Source organism: Ascidia mentula, chromosome 9 (assembly GCF_947561715.1).
Source record: "Ascidia mentula chromosome 9, kaAscMent1.1, whole genome shotgun sequence".
In the NCBI taxonomy this organism is placed as follows: Eukaryota; Metazoa; Chordata; class Ascidiacea; order Phlebobranchia; family Ascidiidae; genus Ascidia; species Ascidia mentula.
Window position 1 is genome coordinate 3572397 of NC_138574.1, and position 19052 is coordinate 3591448.

The 19052-nt window shown below is 35.3% G+C and overlaps 1 protein-coding gene across 2 annotated transcripts; it reads right to left on the minus strand.

Annotated features, from left to right (window-relative positions):
* Positions 1–71: 71 nt before the first annotated feature.
* Positions 72–18099, minus strand: LOC145913965 (dynamin-1-like). Of its 2 annotated transcripts, none has more exons than XM_083001734.1 (23): positions 17967–18099; positions 17185–17275; positions 16545–16621; positions 15441–15590; positions 14380–14583; positions 13382–13480; positions 11701–11861; positions 11455–11597; positions 11112–11247; positions 10400–10534; positions 10146–10217; positions 9613–9699; positions 8606–8676; positions 8015–8069; positions 6028–6141; positions 5493–5623; positions 5081–5174; positions 4138–4305; positions 3765–3821; positions 3571–3681; positions 2827–2945; positions 1314–1490; positions 72–1115 (listed from the first exon to the last, which is right to left on the minus strand). In XM_083001734.1, exons 1-23 carry the CDS (start codon positions 18037–18039, stop codon positions 1067–1069), a joined length of 2574 nt encoding a protein of 857 aa, XP_082857860.1. In that variant the 5' UTR covers positions 18040–18099; the 3' UTR covers positions 72–1066. The 2 variants fall into 2 exon arrangements, with proteins under 2 accessions (XP_082857860.1, XP_082857861.1); XM_083001735.1 differs by lacking the exon at positions 8606–8676 and adding an exon at positions 9269–9339.
* Between the last annotated feature and the right edge of the window lie 953 nt (positions 18100–19052).

The window sequence follows — 19052 nt, forward strand, 5'->3', positions numbered from 1 at the left end:
AATCTTATGGTAAACCACAACTGTTCCTTCTCGCGACTAAATATTCACTTTACTCATATTGCAACAAATACTCAGGCAATAGGAACTCGACTTGTATTATAGCTGGCCTTTTGAACAAGCCCGGGAAATTCTATTGGTTGATTGCGGCGCTACCAATACGAAAAATCACAACAACGACACCAACAATTGCAATTCGCATTACCTTCACTATTCGAACGAATAAATGCGTTTGCACACAAAGCGGAGCTGCTGGTGCACATTACGTGGATGTTTACACGGGAGAGATCGACTTATGTACAAATGTCTACACTACTAACTACACGGCGAACTGTAAAGAACGTGCGAGGGTACGCATAACTAAGAGTCAGGACATATCGTTTTAACTGTAAGAATCTGAAAATATTTGGTCCGACAATGCTACACATTATCTGCATACACTTTATAATGATACGGCTAAGCAGTAACAAAGTTTCGACTTTCACAAACCAGCTTGAAATGCATGGTTAATTGTTTCTTTAAGTGCATAGGGTCCGATCCAGACGTCCAACATTGTTGTAAACGCATTACAAATTGATCGAAGACGAAACATAGAAATATTGCCTCCAGGTGCAGAAGTGTTAATTAGAAAGTGTGATGTGTTAACTATGTACAGTAATTTAACTAAAAAATAAAACTATGCACAAGCTTTCCTTTTCGATTCAATTAGGCTTATTTGGCAGTTTAACGCTTTCGAAATCTTTTAAAATCAGTTTTCGTGTTCTTGCAAAATTAATCATACTTTTTTTTTGCTTTCTACAGTGGGTTAACTAACTTTCTAACATTTCCACACAAAAAAACAAATATCTTTATGTTCCCTAAATGACAAGACCAACAGTGATGATATACTTAAACATTAACAGATTATATCACGTATACATTATCCCCCAAACAACAATTCCTATCATTTTTGAATGCGTAATCGAAATCCAGATGGTGTGGGGTTTGTCCCCGATGAGTTGACAAGAGTATAATGACGTCAATGGCGAGCGGCGCATACGTCATCAGTAATTGCGTAACGAATGCGAGTTTACGTCGGTCGTTGTGGAATGTTTGGGCGTCCTGATGGGGCAGGTCGTCTGTTAACATATTACAAAGTAGTAAGCTTCCTAGTATTTTCTACCTACAAGTACAAAGTCTTTCGCAATGTCTGCAAGTTTTAAGAACAATCGTATGTTTAACTGCAAAACAATAGTTCATTAAAGTATTTAAAATGAACGGTCTCAGCACTAACATTTAGAAAACAATTGATACACAACGCTCCTAAAATATTATACCTTGGAATAGATGGCGGGGCCCGCACAGAACCCGGTCTGTTAGGAATAGGGGGAGCCGCTGATGTTGGCATCATGGGTGGGGGCAAAGATGGAGCCATGGCCGGTGGAGGCCCAGGGGCGCGACCGCCACCAGGACGGACAGGAGGTGGACGACGAACTGGGCTGGAGCTGCGGCCACTGCGTATAAGATATAACATTGGTATTACTAGAGATCAGTTATACTGTGCAGTTGTTTTATGTGTGGAGTGGTTTGTTGCTGCTGCGGCAATAATTGCATTCAAGTACCTATACGATGGTGCCAGATTATGGTTGTCGGATAGTTTTAAACAAAAATATCTTGGAACTCTTCACAGACATTTTCGTTGCACTTAAAAACACAAGGTTTCTAGAAGAATATAATTAAAACTAGATTTTGTAAACTCATTAAAATATTCGATTTCTTTGCAAACTGTTAAACTGACAGAAATTAAACGAAACTAAGCTTAAAATAAGATTAGCACAATGTGTGAGAATTAAAAAACTGCAATATTTCTGAAACAAAATGAATGAAGTTTGATGAATTAATTTTTTCATCATTTCACACAAAATGGAAAATATGAGTAGATTTTAGAAAAACCATTCAATTCTTCATTGCGTTTTGCCTGGATTACTCGTGTTGCGGTTATTTGACAAATGGTAAATATGCCACATAATAACCACAAGCTGTGAAGGCCCGCGTGCCGTTACATAACCAATCGCCGCTTTAAAGCCGCATGCAACGTATTTTTTTGCCACTAGAGGCAACCTTGAGCTTCTGTTGGTCATACTGCTCCACCTCTTTGGGGAAAGAGGGACCTGGCTAGGCAGGTGACTAGATCCAACATACACACCACCATCTTCATTGAGATTTTCAGCACTTGATGAACGGGGAAGAGGGAGATTACGTAGAGCCCCTGCTCTGTTTTGTTTAACGAAGATTAAAATCTGTCAGGCGATTCGAATAGAATCGAATCCATTAGGAAAATTTTAGGAACGGTTTTCGAAAAAAAAATACTTTTTTGTGCGACGTTTTACAGTTTTCACCGAATTAAGTATATATTAGGTAGAATTTGTACTGAGATCATATCTTTAAATTTGAAAATACGTTTCATTCATTCTTAATTTGAACTCAATGTTACAGATAAAAAAAATAGCTGGATTTTGGTGTATTTTAAAAGTTTCTCAACATTTGAGAACGGCAAATGACTTTCAGTGCCATAATAATAAAATTAAAGTACTGAATCATGTGATCTTAACATTAAAATACAGAAGTCTTAATACAAGCCAGCCATATTGTAGCATAAAATCTACAATTTCGAAATCATTCCAGGTAAGCAAAAAATCAAGTCCTTGTTGAAATCATAGATTTAAATCAAATCAATCAAATCAAAACTGTAACAGCGAAAAATCTTATCATCACTGTCACAAGATTCGAAGCAAATTCACAAAAACGATTACAGAAAAAACTTGAAACTGAAACTGGCGAATATTTTACCTTTGACGAGACGCCTGGAGATTGTTGAAGCCGTTTGGCACGTGACTCGGCGAGGATTGTGTTTGTTCCTCGTGGATCCACGAGTTGTCAACAGGAGGTGGGACGTGCGTTTGCACGGTCTGCAAAAAATGAAGCATTTTTACTGGCACGGCAGATCAACAGGGAGTGAATGCCCCCCCTAGAACATCGGCAATGTTTCATGCAATGGCGTGATTGGCAGAATCGCACCACTGCGTAGGTCCTTGCTTGGCGATCACAGCTACCTAGAACATTTCAAACACTTTAAAAGAACAATGCAGTGGAAGACAAAGGGGTTGCCCAAGATTCCGTTTCGATTATCACTATAGCGTATTTTGTTGCACGTAATACAGCTTTCTACTCGTCTTACTACCAAAATTGCCGGAAATGCGCCAAAATGAGTTTTACAAAGTAGCCGCCTCCCTCTAGAAAAAGTTCTGGATTCGCCCCTGGTAAGTGGAGACTTAAAATGATAAAACATCCGGTTAGGTGTGGACACACCGGACCACTGTTCCCGACTGAGCTACAGGAGCTCACTAGTTTGAATGGGCAATTACGTATACTACCTCTATACACAAAGCATGTACTATTTCTGACAGTGTCTCATTTTTCTAGTTTAATTTTGTAATTCTGGTGAGCACTGCAGTCAGGGTTGACATAACGCTCTTATTTGGGCGCTTATTTGCAATTAAAACCCAATGTCTGTCACTGTTGCATCTTGGTCACCTTCATATTGATATCTCCCATCACTTTGAGCGCCTCCTTCAGACTGTTGTACATCTTTATCATCGTGTCTCTCTTCTCCTCTTCCTCCGCTGATTCCTCCATCAAATTATTCTGCGAAATTTAACAGAATCTTGTTACACGCTCTGCGGTTTTTCAAGTCTTGACTTGAACAAACACACGAAACCAGTTTTTACCGCATTGCCGCTGGAGTAGAGGTGGGCCAATACTTCGGTGCTGATGAACTCCTTGGTCTGAAAAACGTAGACGCTGTTAACATACATTTTAAACATAACGTGTTCTGCTTTGTGCCCAAATACATATACACATGTTATGATGTTCTGCTTGTTCTGCGGCAAAATGAAGTTGAATTTTAATCCAGTAATTTTCAAGAAATTTTTTTTTAGTTTCTTAGTTTTCATTGAGGCGTTTAGCAATTATCGGAACGGGATTTAGCATAAGTGATTAATTGCCTTTGACACAAATATTATGTGGGTTGTAATATTTCCAGCATAAGGAATACCACAAGAAAACAGTCCACACAAACTGATGTCAATCATGTTGCGTCACCTGGCTGATCATAATATTCATAATAATCTTGGGCACCAAATCGCGGATGGTTTTGTTGACGATCGCCATGTAGCTGTCGACCAGGTTACGGATGGTTTCAACTTGTCTTTCTAACTGGGGGTCGAGGGACGCTGAGGCATCCGTGGACACCGATTCTCCTTTCTCTTTCTACAGAAAAAACAACGGGTTTTGTGAAAAACAAATCTCGAAAAAAAACGGGATTTTCCAAACATCGAGCACATTTCGTAGCAACCAAAACGTTAAAATTGCAATTCTTTTTGCCAGTAGAGCCGTCAAACAGTAACAGGTATGCCTGGCAGCATCGGCAATAAATTATCCAGAAGTTTTAGTTAATTGGGAAACGTTCTGAACACGTCACAGTTGGGTGAATCCTTTACTGATGGAACGTTAGTTGCGCTTCTGGGTGGTTTATGTACGGGTTTTGCTTGGGTGCACTCATTGGTGATTTCCGACTTCGTGAGGCAAAATCACCCGACACGCTTCGGATTACGCCACAGGATTACCAAGTCGTTTTGGTTCAACGCGAAATAACTGACAAGTAAACTGTTGAGGTGGATATCCAAAATTACTCGCAAAAGAGTGATATACGATCATCATCAGTACGATATTTATTATCAAATTCTATAAAAATATTAACCTCGCCTGAACCACATCGTCAGTTTTTGTACTTTAAGAGAATAAAAAACGAAACAAAAAAAGTCTTTTGTGAACGAATTACTCTTTTCTCAGTAATTTTGGATATCTGACAAGACCAATGCGTTGGCGCCAAACACACACGTTTATTCCTGTCATCTTCATGACATTTCCCTGTAAAAGGTGGTTGGATAGTCTATACACTGCAGATAGATAACAAAAGTAAAGGTGTCGGGAATGTATGACAACTAGGTTAGAATGCTAAATTAAATAAAATTATCTAAGATACCTCAGTAGCGCGTTCTGGGTAGACGCCGGCTCTTAGCAAGGAAGCTTTCCAACTATCAACTGTTTCTTGGTTCTCAGCCGAAAGTTCGAGTTGTCTAAAAAAATAATAATAACGTAAACATGGTGGTTTGCTAAGATCTTGGCGCAAAACAAATTTAATTAATCAAATCGAATTATTTCAGTTGAAAAATAAAACATAGATGAGTATAAGAAGCAAAATGGCATAGGCAACGATAAAACCATTTAAAGGTTATCGCGTCGGGCGCTCGTCGTCAAACGGAAACACAGACAAGGCGTGAAATTTGCTGGCGCTTGCTGTACTTTTACTCATAATTAACATTAATGATTAGCAACTTGTTGCTTGGGACGCTTCCGTGACATACTGAATCACAGGGAAAATATTTGGAAAGTACCTGTAGTCTTTGTAGACGTTCCTTGATTCCGTGCTGAACAGAGCGAAACCGAACTTGCTTGACATAAAACCTTTCTCCAGTTCACGCATACGGATGTTATCGAGCGAGAGCACGAATTTTTTGTCTTTTTCCTAAAAGTATGAATTCGTATTAGGTGGATCCAGACAATAGTGCGAACTGTTTCGACCTGTATGGTCTCGTCAGAGCAGCTGGTGATTGCGGCACTGGATATTGTTCGAAACAGTGTGAACTACTGACTGCAGCTCTCAATGATTCTTATGACTCTTTTGCATATATAAAATTTGAATACGATGCGCAACACAATGAGTTTTATGCTAGGTCAAAATTTGACACAGAAAGGTTTTGTTTATTGCAATAAAAATTAGCCTGTCACTGTAGCGTAGCGGATAAATTGCCATTTCCCCGGGGCTCTCTTTTCCCTGTTTAACTTCACATGTGCGCTTTTAGCAACGCAAAATACACAAAATTCAAACTTCCTCATTTCGGCATTCCCATTCAAAAAGCATTTACTAACCTCGTCATCTTTGTACCACTGCAGGGTTTCAGCGCTCAGAGTGAACCAGAATTCTTTGGAACCACCACGTATAAAGCTCAGGTTGTGCATGGTCAACCATCCCTTTCTGATAACCTACAAACAACCATCTCTTAACCAGTAAATTGACCATTTGACACCATATAACAGAGCATTACACAACTTGCTTGTGAAAAGTGTTACTAATCTACAGACATATGCATGGAGGTGTTGAGCATTTGTTAAACATGAGCAACAGAAAATTGCATTAATTATGTGAATCTACATAAACTGGTTAATGAGGCACGTCACCCATGCAATACAACTGTTTCCATGTTGGTATCAATTGTTACAACAATTTCTGTGTTGGTTTTGATTGTTAGTAGGTGATAAAATGAAACAGCACCGAAAAAACAGCATAGTTATGAAGCTGGTGTAAGTTGAATTATTTGAATGTTAAGGCTATTGCAAGGAGTTATTCAAAGAATGCCCTTATCAGGTTTCGCTATGATCCTAAGGGATAAAACAGTTTAGAACTGCACTTCAGATAAAACCAACCACACTACCATGCCTTGCTAATGAAGAAATTACTTTTTTAGGGATCTATTATTTGCAATAAACACTAAAATTTTTTTTCCAGATGACAATGGCAGAACAGCAAACAAGTGAATAACAGTCACTAAAACAGCAAAAATTTTTCTGACAATAGCTAATTACATGGCAGGGTGCAAACTACACACACGGCATGCATGCAGCGGCATGTGGCAAACCTGACGTATAATGCACGATGCTTACCATGTCCTGGTCACAACAAAAGCAACATGGTTAGTTAGGTGGTAGACATGGCATACAGGCATTGATGTTTGGGCGATAGTTGCGTTAAGTTAAGCATTGCTGTGCAGATTTTATGGCAACCAATTGAAAGAATTGTTGAGAAATTTAAAGCTAAAGACCACACCAAAGATATTATTTTAAATTATAGAGAAATAAAAAGCTGTTTAGGGAAATATTTGTAGATTTTTAACGTTACTGGAGGTAATTATAGCGCAGTGGTTCACAAACTATGCATTGTGCCCTTACCAGTGCATTATTATGAGTTTTCAAGGTAATAATTTAAACTAATAATTTTTAAATTTGTTTAAAAAAAGGCCAACAGCAAGTTGCGCCAACCTTTTGCGACAGGAAATCGTAAACGTACCACAAAAGTAAATATGATCCATCTAATATCATTTAATTAATAAATAAATTACAAAAAGCAATCCGCCAAAAAAAATTTAAACGTAATGCATCAAGGGTGGTAAATCTTTCTAAATGCATTCAACATAAACAAGTTTGGGAACCACTGCTAAGGCCTGAACCAACTCGACTAGCGCAATATAGATTTCACCGGGAACTTCTAATCTCCACATTAGTTTCTAAACCCCTGATGCAATTTAGGTAAACAAGTCAAGTTCAAAGAAATTATAAAACCAAAAAAATGTACATGCTTCGATTCTTACCTCCTGTTTATCATAAAACAACAAGAAACACAAAATTACAGTGTTATAATTTGCTTACACACACATTGGTGTGTTATGGTTCACTATTTTGTTGTCCCAGATAAAAAAAAAAAAAAATTTAATAAAAAAATTTACACAAAACAGTTTTAAATGATATTGCTATAAAACCTACTAAAAAGTTAAATTTTTTAGTCTTACAAATCAAATTAGTACATTTTCAGAATCATATTTAACAGAGGATCCATTTTGATTAATAGGGACATTTATGTCATGATTTTTTCGGATTTAAAAACTAGTTTTTGAATTATGAAAGGATTTCTTTGATTAATGTGCATGTTTTTATTACATATGGATGCAATAAGCTGGTTTTACTACAAGGACACAACTTGCATATTATACAAGAAATGAACACATTGTCTGCCACACAAACACCATGCATTTTAATTACTTGCTTCAGCTTCAACACATCTTAACTAGCATAGAAATCATACCTGGTTTCCAACCACTTTCTTTTTAGTTCCACGGTCGACGCCTTTTTGTGATGCACTAACAGCACAAAATATGTTAGAAAAAGGTTTTTTAAGGTATTTGTTGATGTTGGGAAGGCATTTTTTAAAATAACATAATTATAACTTTTAATGTTTGCATTATTTTTTGCTGTTTAGAAAGTACAAACATCACAGACACAAATAAGGTACTTGGAGTTAATAGCATTTGAAAGTCAAGCTCACTGCATTTCATTCACGCTAATAGCAAATTGTAAAATTAAAACAAAAATTAATTAATTCCATTAAACCTTATTTAGGTGATTTTTTTTAAACAAAACACAACATGCATTCACAAAAACAAGTAAGCTTTTGAAGTTTGCAAAACTCAATTGAACATCATGCAGATCTAAGAAAATTAAAGATTTTTCAACAAACACTTAATTTCAGGCAAATTTTTCCACACTTTTTTGATTGATATTAAAATATTTGTGTTGGTTCTAGCAGAAATGCAAAATTAATGTGTACTAAGGTTTTTAAAGAAGATTCGCAAGCAAGTATTTCATGCGCAAATAAATTTGAAAAGTCCTCGTTTACTTTGCAAAGCCAATAAAATCTTCATGATTTGTGTTTATGTACGCGCCTTCACAGTCTAGCAAAAAGTTGACCTATGAGGAAAACATGAAGCACAATACGATGAGTGGTTAAGGCCTAACAACATAAAATGCAGCAGCCGCCAAAAAGAGAAACACAAAAAACTGCATCCATGACTTCTGCTCAAATATAAACAATTTGGTTGAACTTTCTCTTCATTAGAAAAAATTGATAACCCACATGAAAATGTTATCTTTGCACCCTTGCTGCCAGTTTACAGCTTATTTCTTAGCAATAAATCTTTATCAATAGGTGTCCTCATCGGGCCCGATACAGTATTGAAGAAATGATTTTCAGACTTACAATTACCAAATAGGAATTTTCATCATTTCTGGCTACTACTGAACAAACTGCTACAAAAAACTCATGCAAAATCAGAATTACCCTCTAGTCTACAGCTTTTATAAAAATCGAGGTTTAATCTTTTTTAACAAAACAAAAAAATTGGTGAAATCCGACCATTTATGGTGGTATTAATACAAGAGTAGAAACTAAAACTGCAGAATTGGATGAAGTTCTGGTGGCTATTTTTGTGCATCTCTTTTCGGCCATGCTGCAAAGAGGCTCTTCGGCGAACAATAGTATCACCTGTTGCTAGTCACTTACTTAGCAAAGCCTATGAAGTCATCGTGCATGGTATTAATATAAGAAAGTTCGAAATCGACGAGCATAATAATCTGGGGAAATTTCGAAATTGGTTAACTGATATGCGAATACTGTGACTTACACTTAAAACACAACCTGAATGGTTGATTAACATCAAATAAATAAGTTTTAATGCCTTGTAAGGGAAAATTGAAAAAAATTATGTGCTTATGCTCTAACTTGTTTATTGAAAGAACAAATGCTATTTTCGAACTATCAGAAAACAAATATGCCGAAGTATTTGCACTTGACTTCTTAATATAACAAGTAATAATTTCAGTTATGAAGAACAATTATTGGAAAACCTGTTCTTTGGTTTGATTTTCCTTCAAGCGAACATTGGAGCTGACAACACGGTCAGTTTCCTCTCGTAATATCGGATATCGAGACATCTAAAAGTTTAACCAAACTATTACGTTTCCACTATGGCATAAATAAAATTTACTTTTTAGCAAAATATTTCAAAGTTAGACCTTTGAATCACAGTTTGCAGCACTACTATTGTGCATCGACGAAAAAAATTCATCCAAAAAATTTGATTACTAAATCCTGCTATATGGCAACAATTGGAAATTTTTAACTTGTTGCCAACTAACTTCTGCTTTGGTAAGCTGCAAGTTTACCAATATTATTATGGCTTTTTTTGCACATAACTCCTTTTTTGTAACAAAGTAAAACAATAAAAAGATACAACTGTTTTATATTGAGTGTACATTACATGGACATGGCAATGACACAGTAAGCATGATGGTCTTTTATCAGTTGCTCCAACAGAGTTTGTAATGTAAGAAATATTTTTATGAACAAATTTCGTAGATAATTTAGCAATCGTACATACCTTGTCGCTGCACAATCGTAATACTGTCATTAGTTCTGACCCAACCATGTCCACACACTTAACTGCTGGACCCTGCAACATACAATTAAAAGTGTGTACTAAACATCAAGTTGTTTAACAATTTTACACATAATGAGTCATTTATTACTTGGATGCAAAAACATAGCAAGAAAACAAAATTTGTTCAAATGGCGTGGATTAAACATTATCCAGAAGAATTGAAAGTTGGAGAAAATGATATTTAACCATTTTACCTTTAATTTTTTGATCTGACTTTTGACGATTTCTTCAAAAGCTTGGTCAGGAGTAAATAGACCAGTTCTGATACCGTGAATATTCTGAATTGTGACAGAGATTTCTCTTCGAAGAGTTTGTTCATCTAAATCCATCTGCAAGAATTAAAATAGTTTTGATATAAAATATTTTATGCATTTATAAACAGTCAACTGCATGAAATTTAATATATAAATATCACTGCTTTGTATATATTGTTTTGTTGTCTGGTAGCTTAAACTAACCTCAAAAAACAGACTTGATTTGTCAGTTACAACTCTACTTTCCTGATAAAGTCTGGGAAAAACCTGAACAGCAGGATGATCAAATGTATCAATATATGATACTAACTGCCTTCAAACTTCTGCACTAACTACTCTGCTATATTTTCTTAACTACTAGATATATGGTGTTGCTTTGGTAAAGCTTAATGGCTGCACTAAAAAATATTGTGAGCAAAAATGTGCAAAAAAAATGTAATATATTTATTCAAAAATAGTATTTGCTATAATTGCTGTGCCAGACTGAATTTTCAAATCTTTTCTGTTTTAAAAAATCCCTAATAACTGCAAAGGTACAAAAGGCATTTCTAGCATATAATTTTCTGTAATGATTTCTTCACTGCAGAATAAAGAAACACAGCAGCATTAAATAAACTATATGTACAAGTAAAATACAGGTAAAGGTGCGTACCTTCACTAATTCATATGGAAACCTCTCATGAAAAATTCTGTTGATTTTTGCACCTCCAGAAAGTTCACTTGTGTCCACGGACGATCCAGAACCCTCAATTAGTTGCTCAAATGCACTATTGAAGGCTTGGAACATTCTGTAAAATTAAAAGTGTTAGCATAAGATTTTTTGAATTGTGACAATGTTTTTGGCAGTCTGCTTCAGCCATGGTTGAATTTAAGTGCTGTTTTTTGACTAAATTTACTTTAAACAAAAATGGTTTCACAAAACAAATCTTTCACATTTCAAATATCTTCAACCAAACTTGGACCAGTTACCTTGACATGTACTGTATATGACTTACTGAAGCATTGCTTTTGTTTTACGAGCTGGATCATCAGGTTTGTAGTTTTTGTAATCTTCCACTTCCTTCTCAATATCCATCAACTGCTTCTGGAGTTTGCTTTGAAGCTCAGGCAGTGTGTCTTTGATGTGGTTTGTCAGTTGCTGATCAAAAAAACTTAAATTTTACAACAATACACAAAATATGATAACAGTTTAAATATATGAATGGACGTCATGGTTGGTGCTCCACCACATGGTGCTTTACCTGGTTGAGAACTTTCTGTAAATGTGGGGTACCCAGTTTATCTGCCATATGCCTGTATGAGTTGTGGCTGAGAAAAAAACGTCGTTCCGCGGACAAAGCAGCTTTAATGTCTTTGTTGCCGTCTATGTCTTTCTGACTTCTGTTGACAACTCCAATGTAACCTGGAAAATTTACAAGAAACATAGTTAATATGTTGTGAAATAAGCACTGTGCCACTTCAGGGGGTTTAGGTATCTGCCAAGGCTTCTACTACATATACATACAGTATGTGAAGGTATGCATACTGCTTCATCACTAATTAAGTTAAGCATTTCTCAACCTTTTCAGGTCTCGGATTATTTTGAACCATGTATAACTATTTATGTACTGATAGAAAAACAAACAATGCCAGAGACATAATAAGTTTAAAAAGACAGGGGTTAAGAAACACCACTTAAACCCATCAAGCTAAGATCTCTAAAAAGGCCCAAACAGCACTTTGTAGTTTTTGGCCTGAGTAGGTGTTTTGGCCACCATAAAGCCCGCCTGCCATCATAATTAAGTTGGTTAAGCAACTTCAAGGACTTTCATGGTGTCATGTAAAGATAAACAAGATTTTCCTCAAACTGGAATATACACAGTGGCACCTGGAACAAGTCTGGGTGCTAACCAGACAGTGATGCACAGGTAATAAGTTTTTGAAACAGAACATGTAAATTTTCCAACAAAACCCCTTGCTGCCAAGGTGTTATTATAGAGTGATCATAAACCATGCAGAAACGTTTAGATATAAGGAGGACTTATGCATGCACAGATTCATCTGTAAGAGCTGCCTGTTTGATAAACGTTTCCAGCTTTACACAGAAACAATTATTGATGATACAGACAACATTAACCAAAAGGACACAGGACATATATTATAGTCCTAATTTCCCACAACCAGCAGAATTAATACGACAATTTCCTGTCAATTTATGCTAAAGGTTGACCACATTATTCATAATAAATATCTTGTCCCATTGGGTGGCATAATTAAAACTGTATATATTATAACAACATTGGGTTTGGGTGGCACAATGCCACAATTAAAGTTGTATATTATGACAAAATGGCTTGTACAGTACTTTTATTTACAGTTAGGTGATTAATCACCTTTCAGGATGGCGCATGTATAACTGGCTTAGCATAACACACTTTGTCATAAAGACATTGAATCATAACAATGAATTGGTCCAAAAAACAAGTATGTCAACCATACAACTGCCAACGAAAACAGTGAGACCATTCAACAAGAGCAGGAAAATGTGGGTGTTCAAAATAACTATGAAGTAAAACAGGAAATTACTTTCACATAAAGCTTTGTTAGTTGCATCAGTCTCACTGTTGCACAGTTATAAATGTGTATTGGTGCATTTTATTATTATACAATGTTGATCCCACATAAAATTTATGACTACTTAATTCTGGGAAGCCATGTACTAAAAAATTGTAAAAGGTTTGTATGCTTTAAATGTAAACTTGGATCATCAATACACAACTACCTGTGTTAACTACAGTACAAAACTAAAACGGTAATAGTTCACAATCACATAAGAATGCAGGATTTTTTGGGTGTTGGTAATGTTAACACTAATTTAAGAATGACATTCATGATATTTAGAACAAATCAGTTTGCAACTGAATGAATGTGTCAACAGTTTACCTCTTCTCAACGGCAGTAGCTTGTTTTCTAAAATAGCTCGAGCATCTGTGCCTTCGTCCATCAAATCAAGTTTGGTGATAACGCCAATTGTTCGCATACCTGGAGATGTAATAAAACAATTAAGTTGTTAAAATAAGACTCAACATATTGGGCAATTTGATTAAATTTGGTAAGCTTTTTGAAGCTGTGTAGATTTTATTGCAAAAATCTTGTAAATATATAATTTTGACTGTTTTAGAAATTAAAACCAGGCAAGTTTGACCAGTTTTCACTTAAAGACAAATATTATCATTCTTCAGCCATTGTTGTATGTTTCCTGGGCAATACTAGTGATTCGACATTTTGGCAAAGAAACGGAAACAATGAAAATAATTTTCTAAATACAACAAAGAGATGTGTGAGTACCTGTGTTCTGTTGACAGTTGTTGTCAATGTTTAACTACAAGCTTTATTTGGAAACAGCAGGAAAGCTACAGGGTAGGAACCAGCAACACAAAAAAATATAACTGATTGTTTTCTAATAAGTTGTATGGTAAACACCAACACCTAAACTTCCTCAAACCAGGAGGAAGTTGAAAGTTTCATTTTCATACTGTATAACTGTTTAATCAATTATAATAACAAAGTATTTGTTTGTGCTTAAAGTTAGTGCTGACACTTGTTGTTTTGAACGTGCTTCTTTTGCAATACCAGCAAACCCATGCAGCATTTTTTTTGAAATGTCAACATCAAAATTATTTTTTGAAAAACCTTGACTGTGAAATTTCATTTATGGACTGAAATGCACATTATTTGCAAGGTATTGCTAAATACTCTGTTTTGTAAGTTAAACTTTTTGTGCGACTATGTCAAAATAAATATATATTGTACGGCTTCCATTTGGTTGGTATTTCGATATATAAAAAATTAATGTAACTAATTAACCATGGGGCCATTATGGCATCTGATCTATTTACCAAACAAATATTACACGATTTTCAAAAAGGCGTCACATTTACCTTGAGGGTCAAATTCTTTGGCTATCTTTAGTGCATCAGAATTTGCAAGATCCGAGTTGGCAGGTGATACAGCAAGAATCAGGCAGTTTTCTTTGCTCACAAACTGTGCAATCATGTCTTTTATCTGATTTTCAATGTCCACTGGTTGGTCACCGACAGGTACTTTTGTCATGCCAGGCAAATCCACCAATGTGAGGTTGAGTACTGAATTAAAATAATCAAATTATTAAACCGTCCTGCGCTTGTTTTTTTGTATTGCATTGTGTTTATTTACACCTGATGAAGCAAGGGGAAATTGCAAAAGCTACTGTACTTTTTGTTATACAAAAGTCTTTTACAAAAGAGTGCCTAATCAATAAAATAGGATGTTTTATTTAAGGACATTTAGTCTCTTGTCACTTATAAATAAACAAACAATATTTCCAGCATGCAGTGAGAAATTGTGGTAAGCTATTTATAGCACAACATGGATAGCAATAACTTTCATGGTTTTAGGCCCCCCAAAAAAAAACTCAACACTACTGGCCAGAAAAATTCTGTTATGGTGTTTACACATGTCACATTTTTTTAGGACATACCAGGTCACAAGCTATTTTAAATTTTGTTAAGTTGATTTTGTAACAGATGTTGTATGGTGGCAATACATTGGTTGTAAATGGAGGGTTTTGAATAGGGTATAATACTTAATTGTTGAATGATAATAAAAAGAACAACGAAGAATTGGTTTTATACATACAATTAAAAGGAACATTCAAGTTACACTATTGTTACCACAGTAACTGCCAACTCATATGGATATGGAAGAGTTTAAAAAATGAAACACCAAATTGGTTTGTAACTAAAAACCACTAACATCATTACAGACGGCAAAACCAAGAGTCCAGTGAATGACTAAAGAAGCCAACTGTATATCAATTCATGACAATACAAGCATATCAGGTGGTACCTTCTGGTTAACAATTCTGATGAAAGAAAAGGGCAAGGCATTCTTTTGTTAAATGTGATTCTGCAGTCTTTTTGTTATATCACTTGGATTTTTTAGGAATAGCATTTTTGCTTACCATGAGGTGAATAGACTCTTAGATTAATTGGAATTGAGCTGATCCCTTTATTTGAACCGGTCATTCTGTCAGTCTCCTCTTCGATTTCTCTTCTGATTTCATTGAAATCTGTGAACTTCTTGCCTTTGCAATGAAGAAATTCACCCCATTCTGAGACAAACAAGCATATATTTAGAATATATTATACGGTTTTACTAATAGATTACTAAGGGTTAAACTTCTACAAAACAACATTGAGATTCCACTTTTTAACCTTAAATTTTGGGTCAACGAATGTCATATTATAATTTTTTTGAATTATGGACAATGCAATGCCCACTAATGGCAAGATCCTATTAAGATAATGGTCTCATCCAATTCCAAAAATGTCATGAATTTATAACCATTTAACTAATGGACAGCCAAAATCAGTAAACACAGTTATGCCTGTGAACAATGAGGAAATGACTTCACAGGTTTGTTGGCGTATTAGCATAGTAACAAGAAAGAATGCATTACAAAAGTAATGACTCAGTAAGCGTGTAGTGACCAGATGTAAACAACAATACACAGAATGCTAATCACCGATTGCTAACCACTATTGGAAAGTATTTTCACAATAAGGAGGCAGCATAAATTTGACTACAAAATGCATTTTTAGAAAGTAAATTGGATAAGATTTTGAAACATTGAGTGGATTATTCTCAACTTACAAACAACCCCAGATGTTGTCACAGTAAAAATACCGGGTACACAACCACAAGAGACCCCAAAAGTGGCAATTTTACTGATGGTGGTAAAATGATATGCTTTAATATAAGCCATTTCATGTATAAGTTGCCCATAATAGGGATTCTACAAGCTAACAGGATTCCTTTTTTGCAATAGGTTGGCTATGATTAAAGATCATTGTCAGTTAATGATGTGCTGAAAAAAGGGTTTTTAAATTTAACAAAATAAATTACACATCTTAGATATATGTATATAAAAGACAAATTGAAAATTTTGCAACCTGTTACTATTTTGCCACTGTGGGTATGTTTTGAGGCGCTGAACTGGATCAATAATTGAATGCAATATTTTATATGCTGGGACAAACTAGGAAGTGCATTGACTGTGACTCACCTCCTTGCCGTGAAGTCATCAGCTGAAGTACAAGTGGCCGCCTCGTCACAATACCAGAACCTCTAGGCAGGAAATCTCTGTAATGCACACGTCACCCGATTAAACAATGTGCAGCCAATACGAATCTTTTTTTGACTTACGAGTTCTGAGAATTTCACCGGCCTGACAAAATTCATTCATTAACATATGTGACATGTCATTACATTCAACAGCCTAAAAGATCTAACCTTTACTTGTGCAGTTATTTATTTACAGTTTACAGTATACATATTTATTATACATAAACCTACACAAATGTGTGAAAAGCATGAAGTTTCATGAATAAAAACCAAAACTTTTAACTTTTGCATAATTTTACCATGCTCTGTAGGAAATCACAGTACATTGATTCAATGCACTTTATTGAGCAAGAAATCAATGGGTCAATTAGGAATTGGGCTACAGTTGTGATCACATGGGCTAGGCATACTCGAAACTTTAACAAAAATCAATAACTCCAACACAAGAGGTCAACTGCTATATGAGACAAGGGCTAATGGTAACATCTTGTAAATTGGAAGCAAACACTGCATGATTTTACACAGGGGGGCAGCAAAGTAACTACAATTAACAATCTGGTGATTGGGAAAATGTTACATACTTTCCAACAAAGTTTTCTAGTACGCTGCTCTTTCCAGCACTTTGACCTCCAACCACAGCAATCTGGGGGAGGTCGATGTTGAGCGATGCACCTTGGACAAAAAAGAACTTGATTACAAAATTGAAACTTAATACAAATGTCACTGTTTGTTTCTTTTATTTATGGTTCTGCACTCCAGAAACATTTATTTTAATGGCAGAAGGACAGATTTCACATATTACAATGCCTTGCAACAACAGCAACATCCTCGTGGATTATCTCTAATATTTTCTATGTCTCACATAAACATCCAATGCCAACTAAATTAACTGCTTAAATATTTGAAATATTGTTAATCCAAAGTTTAGTTTGTCAACAACAATACAAGTCACATATATATACCTTTATTTGTGTTTTATTTTAGAGTTTAAAATTTAAAGCATTTCATATATTTGTAGTGCGTCTAGGCAAAATGCCAAGGTTTGTAATTTGCACAAAGGATTTGTTTTCAGCGAATGTTAATTGCACGGATAATCAGAATATTTGTCTTATGTTACAGCATTACCTAAAATTTTTTGTGCAGATTATCAACAATTTTTTGCAATAGTGCGTTAAGGATATATCCTCTGTGCATGACATATTTTCTAAATCTGATCCCTGTGCTATACAATAAAGTTTGATGTTTTGGACCAAAATTTGTTAACTCCAATATTTATATCACGGGAGGTCTCACGGTGTGGCATTGAAAGAGTAACAAACAGATCCACCTTGAACTAATTTGTAACTTTAAGTCATTAACATACCTGTGTGGGCAAATGCATCTTGTAGTTTGTTGACCAACGGGATTAACGATTCCATTCCCACGTTGGTCGTCATCTTTGATAGTTATTTTGCTTTTTACAGAAATTCTGTTCTTACCTTTATTTGAAAAAAACTAAAAAATTGAAGTTATTTAGTAGGAGTTCAAAATCAGTAAACTTAACATTAAAAAAATGTATATTTCCACTCAACAAATTGGTTTTGTACAACAAAGGTAACTTTTATTTCGAAACTTGCACAGAAACTGCTGTGAAAGCAGGTAATTTAACGCCGGAATCAACCACTGAGTTCACGCTTCACGCCTAAACTACCTACTGCATCAGGAACTAATTCAACTTCGACCCCGAGATCCGAGTACTTTGCTATTATTTTCTTTCTTGGACCGATGACTTCACAATCACAACGATACGTTCGTGATGGAACACGTGATATGACGCGATATGACGTAACCGCTCGTCGGAACCCAAAAATTTTCACGTCAAAACAGTTTCTGTAGGAAAATCCTTGTTTCGCAACTCTTCTAATTTTAATCAAATCGATATTTGAACGGTTTCAGTGCAACTTGAAAACAATACTGGCTTTTTTTTATAAAACTGACATATCTTGAATATTACCTTTTCAGAGACAACGTTTTAGTCTGCAGTAACAATATTTTTAAATATTTTTTCTCATTGTCTCTTTTGCAAGATGGTTCTATGTTTTTTTTAAACCAAACAACTTGAGGATAAAAAATATTTCCGCAAGTGGACGCTAGAGAGCTTCCAAATTGACCCCTTAAGAGGTATCCGCAAGGTGAAAGTCAAATCTAAATTTAAACCCAAACAAAACATGTTTGAAAATGTACAGATAATAGCAAGAATGTGCACCGGTCGAATCAAAGGTTTTCAATTGTTATCTTTTTTCAAATGATTTATACAATGCGTTACGTACAGTTTTTGTATTTATGTATTTATTAAATTCTTAGGTTTATAGCCATCTTCAATCAAGGAACGTTCATAATATAGTATGTTCAAAACAAATTGACCAAACCAGGTGCAAATCCACAACAAAACATATTAGTTTTCAGTGGT